Source organism: Oncorhynchus masou, chromosome 12 (assembly GCF_036934945.1).
Source record: "Oncorhynchus masou masou isolate Uvic2021 chromosome 12, UVic_Omas_1.1, whole genome shotgun sequence".
Lineage (NCBI taxonomy): Eukaryota > Metazoa > Chordata > Actinopteri > Salmoniformes > Salmonidae > Oncorhynchus > Oncorhynchus masou.
The window spans coordinates 40,162,809-40,179,946 of NC_088223.1; the positions used below are offsets into that span (position 1 = coordinate 40,162,809).

The following is a 17,138-nucleotide window of genomic DNA, read 5'->3' on the forward strand; positions in this document are numbered from 1 at the left end:
GAGGGACTTGCTGTATACTGGGGTGTGTGATCTTTCCTGTCAGTTTATTCAGTTCAGTACGGTGAGCTTAGCTCGTCCTGTGTAGACAAAGTATTCACATCCCACAACATTTTGTTGTTAAAGCCTGAATTTAAAATGTATTAAATTGAGCTTTTTTTGTGGCACTGGCCAAAACACTACACCCCATGTCAAAGTGGAATGTTTTTTGTGTTATTTTTTTACAAATGAATAAATAAATAAATGCAACTGATGTCTTCAGTCAATAAGTATTCAACCCCTTTTAAGGCAAGCCTAAATAAGTTCAGGAGTAAACATTTCCTTAGCAAGTCACAAGTTGCATGGACTGACTCTGTGTGCAATTTGTGTTTAACAATGGTTGTTGAATGTCTACCTCATATCCTGTGTCCCTCACAATTATCTGTGAGGTCCCTCAGTGGAGCAGATCATTTCAAACACAGATTTAACCACAGTCCAGGGAGGTTTTCCAATGCCTCACAAAGAATGGCACCTATTGGTAGCTATGTAAAAAATTGACATTGAATATCTCTTTGAGCATGCTGAAGTTATTAAATTACACTTTGGAGGGTGTATCAATACATCCAGTCACTACAAAGGTACAGGCGTCCTTCCTAACTCATTTTCCGGAGTGAGGAAGGAAACCGCTCAGAGATTTCATCATGAGGCCAATGGTGGCTTTAAAAACATAGTTTAATGGCTGTGATAGGAGAACTAAGGATGACTGAACATTGTAGTTACCCCACAATACTAACCTAATTGACAGAGGGAAAAGAAGGAAGCCTGTCCAGAATAAAAACATCCTGTTTGCAACAAGACACTAAAGTAATTCTGCAAAAATCTGGCAAAGGAATGAACTTTTTGTCCTGAATACAATGTGTTATGTTTGGGGCAAATCCAATGCAACACATTACTGAGTACCACTATCCATATTTTCAAGCATAGTGGTGGCTGCATCATGTTATGGGTATACTTATCATTAAGGACTAGAGTTGTTCGTGATAAAAATGTAAAGGAATGTAGCTAAGTACAGGTAGAATCCTAGAGAAAAACTTGGATCCGTCTGATTTTCCACCAGACACTGGGGAAACAAATTCACCTTTCAGCAGGACAATGACATAAGACACAAGGCCTAACCTACACTGGAGTTGCTTACCAAGACAACAGTGAATGTTCCTGAGTGGCCGTGTTATAGTTTTGACTTAAGTCTGCTTCCAAGTCTATGGCAAGACCTGAAAAATGGTGTCTAGCAATGATCAACAACCAATTTGACAGGGCTTGAAGAATAAAAAAAAAAAGAATAATGGATGCCCAATCCATGTGTGGAAAACTCATATAGGCAAGGGGTATGAATACTTTCTGAAGGCACTGTATGTTTGGTCCTGACGGTGTATGACTATAGGAGATAAACCTGACAGCCTCTACTGTGTGTGCGTATGTGTGTGTGTGACGTACAGTACTGACCGTGTGTGACGTGTACTGACCATGTATGTTTTGTGTTTCTGCCCAGATACGACTACAGAGAGATGCTACACAACTCCACTTTCTGCCTGGTGCCCCGGGGAAGACGCCTGGGATCCTTTCGCTTCCTGGAGGCGCTGCAAGTGAGTGGTCCCGCACACACACACACACAGATTGACTCTACGATACCTGGAGGCACTGCAGTTCAGTGGGCTTCGACCAACACACACCTTCTTTTTTTTTTATATCCCAGCACCTGTGCAGTCGGGCTGGGAATGGACAGGGACGATATATCATCATTACGATACATACACTACCGTTCAAAACGTTTGTGGTCACTTAGAAACGTCCCTGTTTTTGAAAGAAAAGCTCATTCTATGTCCATTTTAAATTAACATCAAATTGATCAGAAATGCAATGTATACATTGCAACTGACTATTGGAGCTGGAAACGGCTGATTTTGATTTAAAGGGAATATATAGGCGCACAGATCAGTAACCATCACTCATGTGTTCCAATGGCACGTTGTGTTAGCTAAGTTTCTCATTTTAAAAGGCTAATTGATCATTGCAAAAGGGGTTTTCTAATGATGTTAAGAGCGTCTGCTAAATGACTTAAATGTAAATGTAAATGTTAGCACAGCTGAAAACTGTTGTACTGTTTTAAAGAAGCAATAAAACTGGCCTTCTTTAGACTAGTTGAGTATCTGGAGCATCAGTATTTGTGGGTTTGATTACAGGCTCAAAATGGTCAGAAACAAAGAACTTTTCTGAAACTTGTCAGTCTATTCTTGTTTTGAGAAATGAAGAGAAATGCGAGAAATTGCCAAGAAACTGAAGATCTCGTACAACGCTGTGAAGTACTCCCTTCAAAGAAGAGCACAAACTAGCTCTAACCAGAATAGAAGGAGTGGGAGGCCCCGGGCCACAACTGAGCAAGAGGACAAGTACATTAGTGTGTATAGTTTGAGAAACAGATGCCTCACAAGTCCTCAACTGGCAGCTTCATTAAATAGTACATGCAAAACACCAGTCTCAACGTCAACAGTGAGGAGGCAACTCCAGGATGCTGGCCTTCTAGTCAGAGTTCTTCTGTCCAGTGAAGGCTAGCATCCCTGAATCGCCTCTTCACTGTTAAAGTTGAGATTGGCGTTTTGCCGATGTGCCACTCAGGAGACCAACTTTCTTCTTCTTTTTTTTACAATGCAAGTGCATTTTACTCCCACCCACCCACTCCATTTCATCTCCTCTCCGTTTCACAGAACCCTTACACTCTCTTATATTCACACTTCATTACCACACTTGTAAGTGCACACGTACTCCCACTCCATAGGTCTCCTCCAAGTATTGGCCAACCACAGAAAACTCACACACTCATGCTCCTATACCACATGCTTACCACGCACTTTTAAGCACACTTCCTCCCGCTCCATATGCACTTTCCATACACCACTCAACTGCTGCACACTTTTGCCCTTCAGTCCCACCCTACGGCATGTCCACTTGTCAGATTCCATCCAACCGCTGCACACTGTGTAACCTTTACCTCACACCTGTCGCACACTTCCTCACTGAGTGCACTTACTCCCACCTCCAACTCTATCTACTATCACGCTCTGAAGTGCTCCGTCATCACCCCTAATATTGGTGCACACTTCTCCACAGAAAGTATACACTTGTCTCTCCCTCTCCTCTCTCCTACGCGTTCACTGACTCATACCACTGAGGCTGGCTCTCCACTCTTCTAGAAAGGAGACGGTGTGTGAGAGAGAACACTTTTAAAAGTCCTGTCTTGTGTATCTCTGTCTTTAGGCAGCCTGTGTGCCTGTGATGCTGAGTAACGGTTGGGAGCTGCCCTTCTCTGAGATCATCAACTGGAACACGGCGGCTGTCATCGGGGACGAGAGGCTCCTGCTGCAGGTACGACACACACACACGCGACACTTCAACCCCTTAGCCCCGTCCATCCCTTTAATCCAACACCGCCTCCCTCCGGTCCTGCTATTGGTTCTACCTGTTTGTTAACTGATTGATGACCGGCATTGATTGGTCAGAGAGTCCACTCACTGGGTCTCTCGCACCAGGGTCGGGTTCATTAAAGGCACACATGAAACGGGCATTTTGGTATTGGACAAGATCAGTTGCCCCCCCGCTGACTGATTGACCATGGTGCGTTGTCTTACTACATCGCTACACCCTCATCCCCCCCCCCCCCAATCCTCTTCCTGCCGTCATCCCCCCCTCTCTCTCTAACCGTGTCCCCCTTCCTCACATCCAGATCCCATCCACGGTTCGCTCCATCCATCAGGATAAGATCCTAGCTCTGAGGCAGCAGACCCAGTTCCTTTGGGAGGCCTACTTCTCCTCTGTGGAGAAGATTGTGCTGACCACTCTGGAGGTGAGAGACAGACACACGCACAGACACATGCGCACACACACCATAAAACACTGAAAGACAGACACACAGACCAACAGACACACATATGTATAACCAGTTGCGATTTTAGCGTGTAAATCTTGGTGGGGCAATCCCCCAAAATTATTTTAGATACATGCCAGCAAAGCCACTACACAACACTAAACAATACATTAATTGCACTATAACGATGACAAATGGTACCCACAAACTGTTAGGGCCTACATAAAGCTGTCCCAACAGCAGAGCTTTCTTTTCAGCACCATGGAGTGATTCCTTACCACTGCTACACCTTGTTATCAGAGGCGCCTTGTCTGACAGCGAAACAGTTCATTCAGCCTCATTTAGTGGCTTTTTAAAAAACATAGCTGATATGGCTGACTTGCTTAAACCAATGTGGTTTCAACTGATAATTGAGATGTGCAAACTATGGCATAAGGGAACAACGAGCAGATAAGAGGCAGTCCGTCATTTCGATTAAGCCTTAATGAGCGAGCCAGGACGGATGTATTCAATATAACTATTTGTTCAGCACTTTTGAAATGTACAGCGACATAATTCACAACTTGATCCGTTCTTACAGTATTCTTCCTGTACACCAAGTCAAAACCGTAGGATAAATGAAGGGGGCATATAAGCAGACAATGAAAGCTCTTATAATATTTGATGATTACATTTCTCTAAAACAGGCTATAGACTACATGTGCACCACCAAGTCAGAACTGTAGGCTAAGTTATGGAGGGGAAAGGGACCAAATAATTAGGGTGAGGCACATGCTACTATCAACTTACTACACAACATACACTTAGTATTACTTTAGCTACAGCATACATATTTCCCTGGCATATTACATAATTTATGCAGCAGCATACAATACATTTTTGGACTCCCTTTGTGCTGTGCTCACTTGAACAGGAAGGTGGTGCGGCGGTCCTTTGTGGGCAAATTTTTCATCAAACTTTGTCATCAGTCTGGCATTGTTTGGCTTTATGGTGCTGTCAAGGGGGGGGACGAGGTCGAATCATGACTTCAGTGATCTTCAGGTTGGAGCTCTAGAAAGAGACCTGAGTGGCGTTTTTTTGCCTGAGTTCCCAGTTGTCTTGAACTCACTGAAGTCTGAGATTTCCCAGTTCTGAGTTTCCAGTTGTTTTGAACACAGCAGAGTCATGCTGGATTGACAGCATATCTAATGTATTCAACCTTTTCTGGCCCATAGTATTGCATATGAATGTTTATCCTTTTAAGCTTGGAGAAGAGACCCTTAAACCCAGACTTGGACCACACACACTCTCCACTGAATAGCAGGCTAGGGATTTCTTTGCAAAGCTTACAGTTAGCCACTGATTCTTTCCAAACCAATTTACGATTTCCAACTTGTTGTGTAATATTTGTCCAATGGCAGATGAGCACCGATATGTTTTATCGGACACACAAATATGATGCTGATTTGATCAGTCCAATCAAATCGACAGTAAATATAACGTGTGTGTTGTGTATATACATACATACATACGTACGTGTGTATGTGTGTGTATATATATAGAATAGTGTTTCTCGTGTGTGTATATATATATATTAATATTAGGTTTTGTGTCACTTCTCTTGCGTTCAAAGCAAGCAGAGTCAGGGTATATGCAACAGTTTGGCTCGTTGCGAACTGTGTGAAGACAATTTCTTCCTAACAAAGACCGTAATTAATTTTCCAGAATTTTACATAACATTGAAGGTTGTGCAATGTCACAGCAATATGTTTTTCTTTATTTTTACTATTTTCTACATTGTAGAATAATAGTGAATACATAAACTATGAAATAACACATGTGGAATCATGTAGTAACCAAAAAGTGGTAAATATATTTTAGATTCTTCAAAGTAGCCACCCTTTGCCTTGATGACAGCTATGCGCACAAAGCACAAAGTATTTGGCTGTAATTGTAATGTTGCAGGGTGGCCAACCATCCTCCTGGAGATTCCAGGAGAGCTTCTGGGTGTGTAGGCTTTTGCTCCAGCCCTGCTAAAAAAAACACATAAAAAAATCAGCTGCTCAACAGTACCTTGATAAAGCGGAAAGGGGGATTCCTAGTAAGTTGTGCAACTGAATGCATTCAACTGAAATGTGTATTCCGCATTTAACCCAACCCCTCTAAATCAGAGAGGTGCGGGGGGCTGCCATAATAGTCTTCGGCGCCTGACCGGGTGTGTTTGAGCAGGGCTGGAATAAAAGCCTGCAAACCCAGTAGCTCCAGATGGAGGGTTGACAGACCACATGTTTTATACAGTAGCCTATCAGTGCAGTATTTTACTTGGGGGGGGGGGGGGGTTAATGGCAGGAAATATAATACATGAGATTAGAGACCAGCAGCCTTCTATCGTCAATACCAATGATTTAATAATGGTTATTTTGTGAAGTGGTTCCTTGCAGCATACAACACAATTAGTCACCATTTCGACCCATGGATTTAGACTTTTTTTTTGGGGGGGGGGGGGGACAAGTGACTTGAGCTTTTGGACAAGTAAAAAATCTGTCCGACTTGGAAAAGGACAAGTGGCTAAAAAAGCGAATGTCAAGCGCTGCTTTCTTTCTCCGTCACCTCTATCAATATCTCTCTCTTACAGAGATCCAATGTCACACTAGCCTCACTGCAATCTCTCAGTTTATTCCCAAGTCTCTGTCTCATGCAAGACTTACCTTATGCCAGCCAGCCTTGCACACAGACCCCTCACACTACAGTTTCAAATGGGTCTCCCTTACCACTCTGAGCATAAGATGTTGGCACACACAAATGCACTCAGCTCCTTGCTCTTCTTTAAAAAAAATCTCCATCCAGTATTTTCCACAACTAGTCAAATGTATTCCACCCATCTGACTTAACCTCCTGAGCAACCAGTAAACATTCCCCGATTTCGAGTTTATTTGCCACGTCCCCTGCATCCATTTTGCTGTTACGGTGTTAGGAGTGCATGCAATGCATACATGCGTCACGTAAAGAGAGCAAGGGTTGAGGAAATAGGGAATGTTTTTCCTAAACAAATGAGGGATTTCAGTAAGAGAACATTTCAGTCAGAAGTGGCTGTAGTTTCGTTGCAGCAACACGGAAAGCACGAGAAACACTTCTGTAGTGATCGCTGCAGCAGGGAGGAGAGGAAGACGATGGGTGCTAGTCCCACAGTCACTCGCTGTCATTTTCTTTTTTTACACAGCCCAGCAAGTCTGATCCCGGCCTGGCAAAATCAAATCAATTGCAGTCGGACTCCCTCTCGTCATTTGTGTGTGTAATTATTTTGTCAAACAGGGAGCTTAAAGCATCAGACAAGCTCCGTACATATAGATTATTTGATTAAAACACACAGGATGAGTCTGTATAGATGGAAAAATATACTTTTTTTGTCGGACAGCCCTAACGTCATTTCAACGTCTTTTCAATACTCATAGTTCACAGTGTACACAATGGCATTGCACCAATCTCAAATGTATCCATTTTCTACACAGCCTTGGCGCTAAACCAACCTCTTGCCCCACAATCTCATCCATATCTCCATTCTGGGGATTCATGCTAGCCTCCCACCAACCTGGTGGATATCTCTAGTCTGTCCCGCCAATCACCTTTTATCTCTACTAGTCTCAACCTGGGTTCGCTGCTATCTCTCACACACACACACACACACACACACACACACACACACACACACACACACACACACACACGGTACCCAGACCTAACTGTGCTGAGGGGGGATTGTAACACGGCACAGCCCGGTGACTTAGCCATGTTGTTTTATGTGGCGAATGTGTTCAAGTTAGAAATGAGGGCTAAACGGGTAAGCCAGAGCTAAAAGAGTAAGAGAGATTTGGTGGGGGGTTAGAGGGGTGACATATGTAAATGGCGTTGCCTTGGCAGCCCCGAGATAACGAGTGCCATGGTTTATTCATTCGGTGGTGTCTCACTCTCAGCTGCAGATCTAGGCCGATACACACACACACACCCATCTCTCTCGACAGATTTAATCTCCTCACATACACTCACTCCCTGTCATCCTCTCCCGACTTCACACACAAACCAGCGTCTGTGTGTGGCGGGCGGCTCATTTGGCAAGTGAGTAAACAAGCGAGAGAACAAGCCCAACCAATCAAGTTGCGTTTCCTGTCAGGACGTTGAGATTGTTTCGACCATTCACAAAGCCAATGGAGCCTTCCCTGTTTCCGCCACATCCCGGCACACCTATTAAACGCACCTGTTAAACGGAATTAGTGTTTCCAAAAGAGAGTGGATTCATGTACCATCCTCCTAATTTGCTAATTGTAGCTGTTGGGAGGCTACATTGTGTCATCATGCTCGGCCATGACTCTCAAGGGGAAGGATTTCAGCCATGCAAGAAAAATAGCACCCCCCCATAAGGTGTTAAGGCCCCAGTTTTAAGTTGGTGACAGCATTTTATTGAGAGGCTTAAGGATTCCAAGTTAATCTGTTGGGTGGAGGTAAATTCTTATCGACTGCCCTGAGGAGCCGTAGCAGCGGAAAACTGCCTCTGTCGTTTCTTTCCCCCCCGCCTTCGCAGATTCATTTTTATGGCTTTGTCAATATTATTACAGTATTGTACACAGCCGTGATTGCATGGATCTCCAATTACTCAAGCAAAAAGCAAAGTGACCTTTAAAAAAAACAACAACAAAAAAACAGATTGAACAACATCCCATGGAACGGTGGGGGTCTGTGAGGGGACACACTTTAAAACACACACTTTCTGCCTTTAATGTTTGTATACCGTTGTATTTAACATTTGTGTGACTGTCGTTGTCTATCAGTGCTTTGTTACTTGTCGTGTTTTTTTTTGTGGACCCCAGGAAGAGTAGCTGCTGCTACTGCAGAAGCGTACGGGGATCCTAACAAACAAAGACCCCTCCAGCGGTATTATTACTTCCCGTCTCGAGTCGCCTCTGTCGCTTTCTATCTACAACCACCCGAGATTTTTCACATTGTTGCCAAGCCAACGGCCAAGTCACCCCGCCGCCTAGTCCACCACCATTGGATTCGATAGGTTTGCAGCCGTGTTTTATGGCTCTCTATCTGTTTTTACGGAAAGCAATTTAGCCCTTGCTCAAGGGCACAGTGGTAATATCTCTTTCTTGTGTGCCTCAATAACACAGCAGAAGCAAATTGCACCCCGTCCCCCGTCCTCCTCAGAGAAAGAAACGGGGAAATGACCGGTCCAGTATTGGTGTTTGGATGTGAGTGACTGGTCTATTTGTGTGGGGAATGAATGAGTGGACTCTTCATTGGAGCGACTGGTGTTTTCACTAAAGCATCACTGGTTTGTTCGGGTGTGTGAAGTATGTTTTGGGCATAGCTTCTATTTGAGTGACTGACGGGTGTCCGTACTCGCACTGTGTTACAGATATATTTGGATGTCTTGTATGTTCGACGTCTCAGTGTTACGTGGCTGAAACGTTTTCGAGCCTTGCAAATAGAAATCAAGTCATGCAGTTAATATTACCCTGTCGCCATCTGTAGTTTAAACATGGTCAGTCGCCGACAGGGCTCTCCAACCCTGTTCCCGGAGAGCTACAGTACCCTTCTGTAGGTTTTCATTTCAACCCCAGTTGTTACTCACCTGATTCAGTTTATCAACCAGCTAGTTCTTAGCATCAGGTGCGCCGGATTAGGGTTGGAGTGTGAACCTGCAAGACGGTCGCTCTCCAGGAACAGGGTTGCAGAGGCCAGGTTTACTGCATTATACAGCGATCTGCAACATTCTGAATGGTTCACTCTACTGGACATACCCACCACCACATTCATTAATAATATAGACACTAGGGTTATCTGTTTTGAGTGACTGGTGTTTAGTGTCTATATATGAATGTTTTGTTTGGTTTAACCTCCAACCATCCGCTCTTGCGCTCAGATCATCCAGGACCGGGTGCTGCAGCAGGAGTCCAGGAGCACCTTGATGTGGAACAGCCACCCCGGGGGGCTCTTCGCCCTGCCACAGTACTCTGCCCACCTGGGAGACTTCCCCTTCTACTACGCCACCCTAGGTGAGTAGTCCTCTCAATCGACCAATCGATCAAATGTATTTATGTGGCCTTTTCACACCAGCTGTTGTCACAGTCCTTTTACAGTTACCCAGTCTAGACCCCAAAGGGCAAGCACAAGCAGAAAAACATGGGCTAGGAAAAGAAACTCACCACCTCCATCGCATTCGTTGCATGGTAGAACCAGTTGTTCAGTATCTGTGCAACAGCTGTCCTTTATCGAAGACTTCCTGAGCTATAGATATATTAGGGCTACACATGGAAAGTTACCTTGCTCAAAGTTGCCTCACCTAGAATATATCAACTCATTATGTGTTTGGTCAAGTAGGACATACTACGTACATACAATCTTTTGTTATGGGTCGAGTCCTTGTGTCTTCTTAAACATCGCTCTTATCCTATAATATGTACTAGCTACTAGCTCCCCAAACATCCTTGAAATGAGAAACCGTTGTTTCCAGAACCTTGACCGCCAGCCGTGACAGTCTTAAACAACTATGTAGCTGACACGCTGTCCCACCTTATCAATTGACTTGTTACAGCGGCTATAACACACCATTACTCAAAGTACCCTTGATTGATGCTCGCATTAGGCCCGCTGACACGCCAAGCGTTCAGTCAGTCGGGTGTTCGTTTCACTCGGGGAACACGCCATATACCACTGCGCCGGTTCACCAGCACAAACTGTGCCTCTGTAACAATCTGTGACCTCAAAGGCCCTTTTTTATGTATCCCAAATGGCTGCTTGTTCCCTAATATAGTGCACTACTGACCAGAACCCTATTGGCCCCGCTCAAAAGATAGGGTGCCATTTTCCTCCGTGTAGCTCGATTTTCATCCCGTCGATGAAGTCAGCTCCCTCAATTCACAACCCTTTTGATCGAGCACCTAGGCGCGAGGCGCCGATATTAAAACAATCGCGGGGTGACGAGCGCGGATTACCCCGCGGTGAGTTTTATTTGTTTGTCACAGAGCCGACAATTTAAGCATGTGTACGTTTTTAAAGGGACCAGGTGGAGGGTGGAGTGTTGGATGCCCTAAACGAGACCGATTCTCCAGTGTGTTATCCATGTCGCAATGACACTGAATCCAATCTGTTATTACGGGGAGCCAATAACTCGACTCTAGTTTGTTTACCATAGTTCATCACAATGATTTGTGTCGTGGATGTGAATATTACACCCAGTGGGATCAATCATTTAATAAGAAGTCTCCTTTCATCTCGCAAACAATGAGGTCATAATCAACTGGTTATATAAGCATGGTCTATAAGTAAATACTAAAACATAACCACCGATAACTACAATGTGAAGACATACAGAGAAGGAACAATTTAGGTCTAGTTTAGAGTGATTTCTCCCAAATGTTTTGTCAGATTTTTTGCTATGCCTGCGGTAATTGAGGAGACTGAGGATAATGACTTTGAACAAACTGATGGATTTAGAGATATCAAAAGAAATGTCCCCAGAGGAGGCTGAACTTCTGAGAATCACCAATATTTGTCTCTTTGTTCAGTTGTATAAGACAGTGACGTCAACATCCTACTTTTTGTTTGTCTGTGTTCCAGCCCTCCAGCTGTAACACATATTATGTTGGTCTGTATTGTAGGTATCAAACTGTACCAGTGATGCTGTACGTTTTGATTTGTGTTATGTTCCAGGTATAAAACCGTACCCCAAGTTCACAGCAGTCATCCATGCAGTCACCCCCCTGGTCTCCCAATCCCAGCCCATCCTCAAGCTGCTGGTGTCTGTTGCCAAATCACAGTACTGTGCACAGGTAAGAAGCCACAAATGTGCGTGCGTGTGTTTGGCGTGTGCACATTCCTGTGTGTCCCTTCAATTGTCGAAACTCTCCCGAAACCCAATATTACTCCAACTGGGAGTGATTTCATAGCATTTTTGCCGAGCCAGTTTTTTAAAATGACACTTCTCCATCACCATTAAAGGACCCAACCTCTCTCTACCATCTCAGAGTTAACTGCTGTGGATTGAATTAGAGAGGTGGGTATGTACCGATCGGGGAATCTGTCTCCATGGTACCAACTCCATCTCTCTCTCTGTGTGCGTGCCTGTGGCTGTGCGTGCGTGTCCTTCTGAAAGCCCCGTGGCTCAACTGGATACAAGTAGTATTGACCCCTTTGTTGGTTTTAACCAGGGCTGGGGAAATTATAATGTGTTACACACACTCCACCCTAATGCTTCTTAGATGTTTCCCAACGTACAGTGGGGTGTGCAACCCTCCCGTCTATAGAAGTGTTTTGTATTTGACCTTCCAGGCTCCCTGTGCAAAGCGGAGAGTCAGGTACATATTAAATTGATCAACATTTTCTATCATCTCGCTCTCAGCCCACTAAGACTTCCATGTTGAGGGGGCCGGGGAAGTGGACGAGGAGGTGGAGAAGAGAGGGATATAAATAATGAACGGGAAGGAGGGAGAGAATGAAAGGGAGAGGGCGGGGGAGAGAAAATTGGGAGCAAGAAAGCCTTTGAGCCGGCTCTGGCAGAGACATGCATGCAGAGATTGTGGACCTCCTGCTGTGTGTGTGTGCTCCACAGTTTTACAGAGGAGTGGTGTGCGTCTGTCGCTCACATCACTGACACGCACACCTAGACACACTCCCACTGCAACACAAACGGGAACACACTAAACACACATACATACATGCAACCCACTCGAACATGCACACGCTCTCCCCTCTCGCGCTCACACACCCACCCACCCACCCAGCTGGCAGGTTGACAGAGACACCATCTGCCTGCCAACTTCTGTCATCATCAGAGGAAAGCAGGAATAGATCCATCTAAGAACTGATTCTTACGTTGCTCTGACAGTGTGTCTTAGAACTGTCTATTCAACACATTGCTGTAAGCATTGCTCATCCCTTTACAAGTCATCATCCATCCAGCCATCGCTCTACCTGTCTCTCTCTGCCTGTCGCTCTCTCGTACACGTTATCGCCCATGTCAGCTGAAGAAAAACAAAAGCGTGTGTGAGAGATGAAGCGCAGCAGAGGGACCCACCGTATCCCTGTGTAGTCGAACATTCAGGTTTCGTATTGTCCCTCCATTAAACACGTATGTGTCTGGGTGTCAAAAGTGAAGTGGCTCGTTAAGGTTAGCTCAAGGTATAATTACATGTTAGGGAAGTCGGTCACAACGGCACGGAACACACAGTTCCCATGTAGCCCTCGTGTAAAACATGGTCTGAGACGGCTATTGTTGAAAAGGTGAAAAGGGATCCCATTCAACAGACGTTTTGGCACTCAGTTCAATTTAACTGTGGTGTGTTTGGATGGATTGAAATGTCAGTTGGGAATTAGATAATGAGAAATGTTGAAGACGTACGATGGGGGAATGTATAGGTAATGTGGTTAATAAATAAAAATGCAAATGAAGTGTCATTTTAGAATGTCATGTGATTCTCATGATCTCTCTCCTCCTGCTCTGTCTCCCTCTTTCTCCCTCTCCTCCTCTCTTCACCTTTACCCCTCCAATCTTCTCAATCACTGTCTCCTCTCTTTATCTCGTCTGTCTTTCTCTCTCCCCCCCCCCATCTCTCATCTGTCTCAGATCATTGTGCTGTGGAACTGTGACAAGCCTCTCCCTGCTAAGCACCGCTGGCCTGCCACCTCCGTGCCCGTCATTGTCATCGAGGGAGAAAACAAGGTGAGCTGGGCCGCCATTTTGTTTTCTCTGTGCCCCCAAGCTTCGTTCAATGCCATAATTTTGGAGCGTCTATGCTTTGATCGACTGAACTTAACCAGAGTTAATAAACCCAGAGGCCCAACATCGCAATACTTCCGGGAACACTTCGCGAAGAAGACTCGACAGACAAGACCGGGGTTTGTGGTTTGGGAAGTCAATGAGAGAAGTGAAAAATTATTCCTTGGTAGTTTATTTTCTCTATTTCTAAAGACACAACTTATATTCAGTGTCTTAAAGGTGCTGCACATATAATTTATCCCCTGTGTGGAAGCTACAGTGCCTTGCAAAAGTATTCATCCCAGCCATTTTTCCAACCAAAGAGAGGAGTCACAAAAAGCAGAAATAAAGATAAAATTAATCACTAACCTTTGATCTTCATCAGATGACACTCATAGGACTTCATGTCACACAATACATGTATGTTCTGTTCGGTAAAGTTCATTTATATCCAAAAATCCAAGTTTATATTGGTGCGTTATGTTCAGTAGTTCCAAAACATCCGGTGATTTTGCAGAGAGCCACATCAATTTACAGAAATACTTATAATAAACATTGATAAAAGACACAACTATTATGCACGAAATTATAGATACACTTCTCCTCAATGCAACCGCTGTGTCATTTTTTTAATTTATTTTTTACTTTACGGAAAAAGCACACCATGCTATAATCTGAGTACGGCGCTCAGAGACCAAAACAACCCAAACAGATATCCGCCATGTTGTGTAGTCAACAGAAGTCAGAAATATCATTATAAATATTAACTTACCTTTGATGCTCTTCATCAGAATGGAATCCCAGTTCCACAATAAATGTTTGTTTTGTTCGATAATGTCCATCATTTATGTCCAAATACCTCATTTTTGTTTACGCGTTTAGACCAGTAATCAAAATTCATGACGCGCAATCACTAGGAGCAGACAAAGTCAAAAAGTTCCGTTACAGTCTGTAAAAACATGTCAAACGAAGTATAGAATCAATCTTTAGATTGTTTTTATCATAAATCTTCAATAATGTTCCAACCTGAGAATTCCTTTGTCTTCAGAAATGCAATGGAACTCAAGCTAACTCTCACGTGAAGCTAACTCTCTGGCAGACCTCTGACTCATTCCCCTCTCATTCTCCCCCACCTCACAGTAGAAGCATCAAACAAGGTTCTAAAGACTGTTGACATCTAGTGGAAGCCGTAGGAAGTCCAATTTGACCCCATAGACACTATGTATTCGATAGGCCAAGAGTTGAAAAACTACAAACCTCAGATTTCCCACTTCCTGGTTGGATTTTTTTCTCAGGTTTTTGCCTGCCATATGATTTCTGATATATTCAGACATCATTCAAACAGTTTTAGAAACTTCAGGGTGATTTCTATCCAAATCTAATAATAATATGCATATATTAGCAACTGGGCCTGAGTAGCAGACAGTTTACTCTGGGCACCTTATTCATCCAAGCTACTCAATACTGCCCCCAGCCCAAAGAAGTTAACCTGTTACATCTATAGGGGCGCTATTTCATTTTTGGATAAAAAGACGTGCCCGTTTTAAGAGCAATATTTTGTCACAAAAAGATGCTTGACTATGCATATAATTGATAGCTTTGGAAAGAAAACACTCTGACGTTTCGAGGACTGCAAAGATATTGTCTGTGAGTGCCCCAGAACAGATGCTACAGGCAAAACCAAGATGAAACTTCAACCCGTAGGATTTTAAAAGTAGGATTTTTGAGGCTCTGTTTTTCATTGTCTCCTTATATGGCTGTGAATGCGCAAGGAATGAGCCTGCCCGATCTATCGTTTCCCCAAGGTGTCTGCAGCATTGTGACGTATTTGTAGGCATATCATTGGAAGATTGACCATAAGAGACTACATTTGCCAGGTGTCCGCCCGGTGTCCTCCGTCGAAATTGATGCGTCATCTTCAACTGCACGTCTTTTTCAAAGCGATTCACCGGAGAAAGGAGACTACCACGAACGATATATCAATGAAGAGATATGTGAAAAACACATTGAGGATTGATTCTAAACAGCGTTTGCCGTGTTTCAGTCGAAATTATGGAGTTAATTTGGAAAACAGTTCGATGACTGAATTTTCGTTTTTTTTGGTACCCAAACGTGATTTTCTCCTACACAAAGAATCTTTCAGGAAAAACTGAACATTTGCTATGTAACTGAGAGTCTCCTCATTGAAAACATCCAAAGTTCTTCAAAGGTAAATGATTTTATTTGAATCCTTTTCTGGTTTTTGTGCAAATGTTGCCCACTAAATGCTACGCTAAATGCTACGCTAGCTATCAATACTCTTACACAAATGCTTGTTTTGCTATGGTTCAAAAGCATATTTTGAAAATCTGAGATGACAGTGTTGTTAAGAAAAGGCTAAGCTTGAGAGCTAGCACATTCATTTCATTTGCGATTTTCATAAATAGTTAACGTTACGTTATGCTAATGAGCTTGAGGCTATAACTGGATACAGTTTTTTTTCATAGCCAAACGTGAACAAAACGGAGCAATTTGTCCTACACAAATAATATTTTTTTGAAAAACTGAACATTTGCTATCTAACTGAGAGTCTTCTCATTGAAAACATCAAGTTCTTCAAAGGTAAATGATTTTATTTGAATGATTTTCTTGTTTTTGTGAAAATGTTGCTGGCTGAATTCTAGGCTTATAGCTATGCTAGCTATCAACACTCTTACACAAATGCTTGTTTAGCTATGGTTGAAAAGCATATTTTGAAAATCTGAGATGACAGTGTTGTTAACAAAAGTCTAAGCTTGAGAGCAAATATATTTATTTCATTTCATTTGCGATTTTCATGAATAGTTAACGTTGCGTTATGCTAATGAGCTTGAGGCTATAAATAGAATCCCGGATCCGGGATTGCTCGACGCAAGAAGTTAATCAGAGAGGCAACAAAGACACCAAAGGTAACCCTGAAGGAGCTGCAAAGCTCCACAGCGGAGATTGGAGTAACTGTCCATAGTACCACTTTAAGCTGTACACTCCACAGAGCTGTATTTTACGGAAGAGTGGCCAGAAAAAAGCCATTGTTTAAAACACGTTTGGTGTTCGCCAAAAGGCATGTGGGAGACTCCCCAAACATATGGAAGAAGGTACTCTGGTCAGATGAGACTAAAATGTAGCTTTTTGACCATCAAGGAAAACGCTATATCGAGCGCAAACCCAACACCTCTCATCACCCCGAGAACACCCATCCTCACAGTGAAGCATGGTGACAGCCTCATGCTGTGGGGATGTTTTTCATCGGCAGGGACTGGGAAACTGGTCAGAATAGAAGGAATGGCGCTAAATACAGGGAAATTCTCGAGGGAAACCTGTTTCAGTCTTCTAGAGATTGGGATGGAGGTTCACCTTTTATCAGGACAATGACCCTAAACAGACTACTAAAGCAACACTCGAGTGGTTTAAGGGGAAACATTTACATGTCTTGGAATGGCCTAGTCAACGCCCAGATCTTAATCCAATTGAGAATCTGTGGTATGACTTAAA

General features: G+C 43.5%; 1 protein-coding gene across 1 annotated transcript in view; it reads left to right on the forward strand.

Moving 5' to 3' along the window:
- The window catches only part of LOC135550067 (exostosin-1b-like), a 96,593-nt gene that overhangs the window by 61,023 nt on the left and 18,432 nt on the right, over positions 1–17,138 (forward strand). Inside the window, exons 2-7 of the mRNA XM_064980533.1 lie at positions 1,526–1,619; positions 3,289–3,396; positions 3,755–3,874; positions 9,795–9,927; positions 11,585–11,703; positions 13,497–13,592. Of these exons, the coding sequence (XP_064836605.1) occupies positions 1,526–1,619; positions 3,289–3,396; positions 3,755–3,874; positions 9,795–9,927; positions 11,585–11,703; positions 13,497–13,592 (670 nt within the window). The remainder of the gene's footprint in view (positions 1–1,525; positions 1,620–3,288; positions 3,397–3,754; positions 3,875–9,794; positions 9,928–11,584; positions 11,704–13,496; positions 13,593–17,138) is intronic.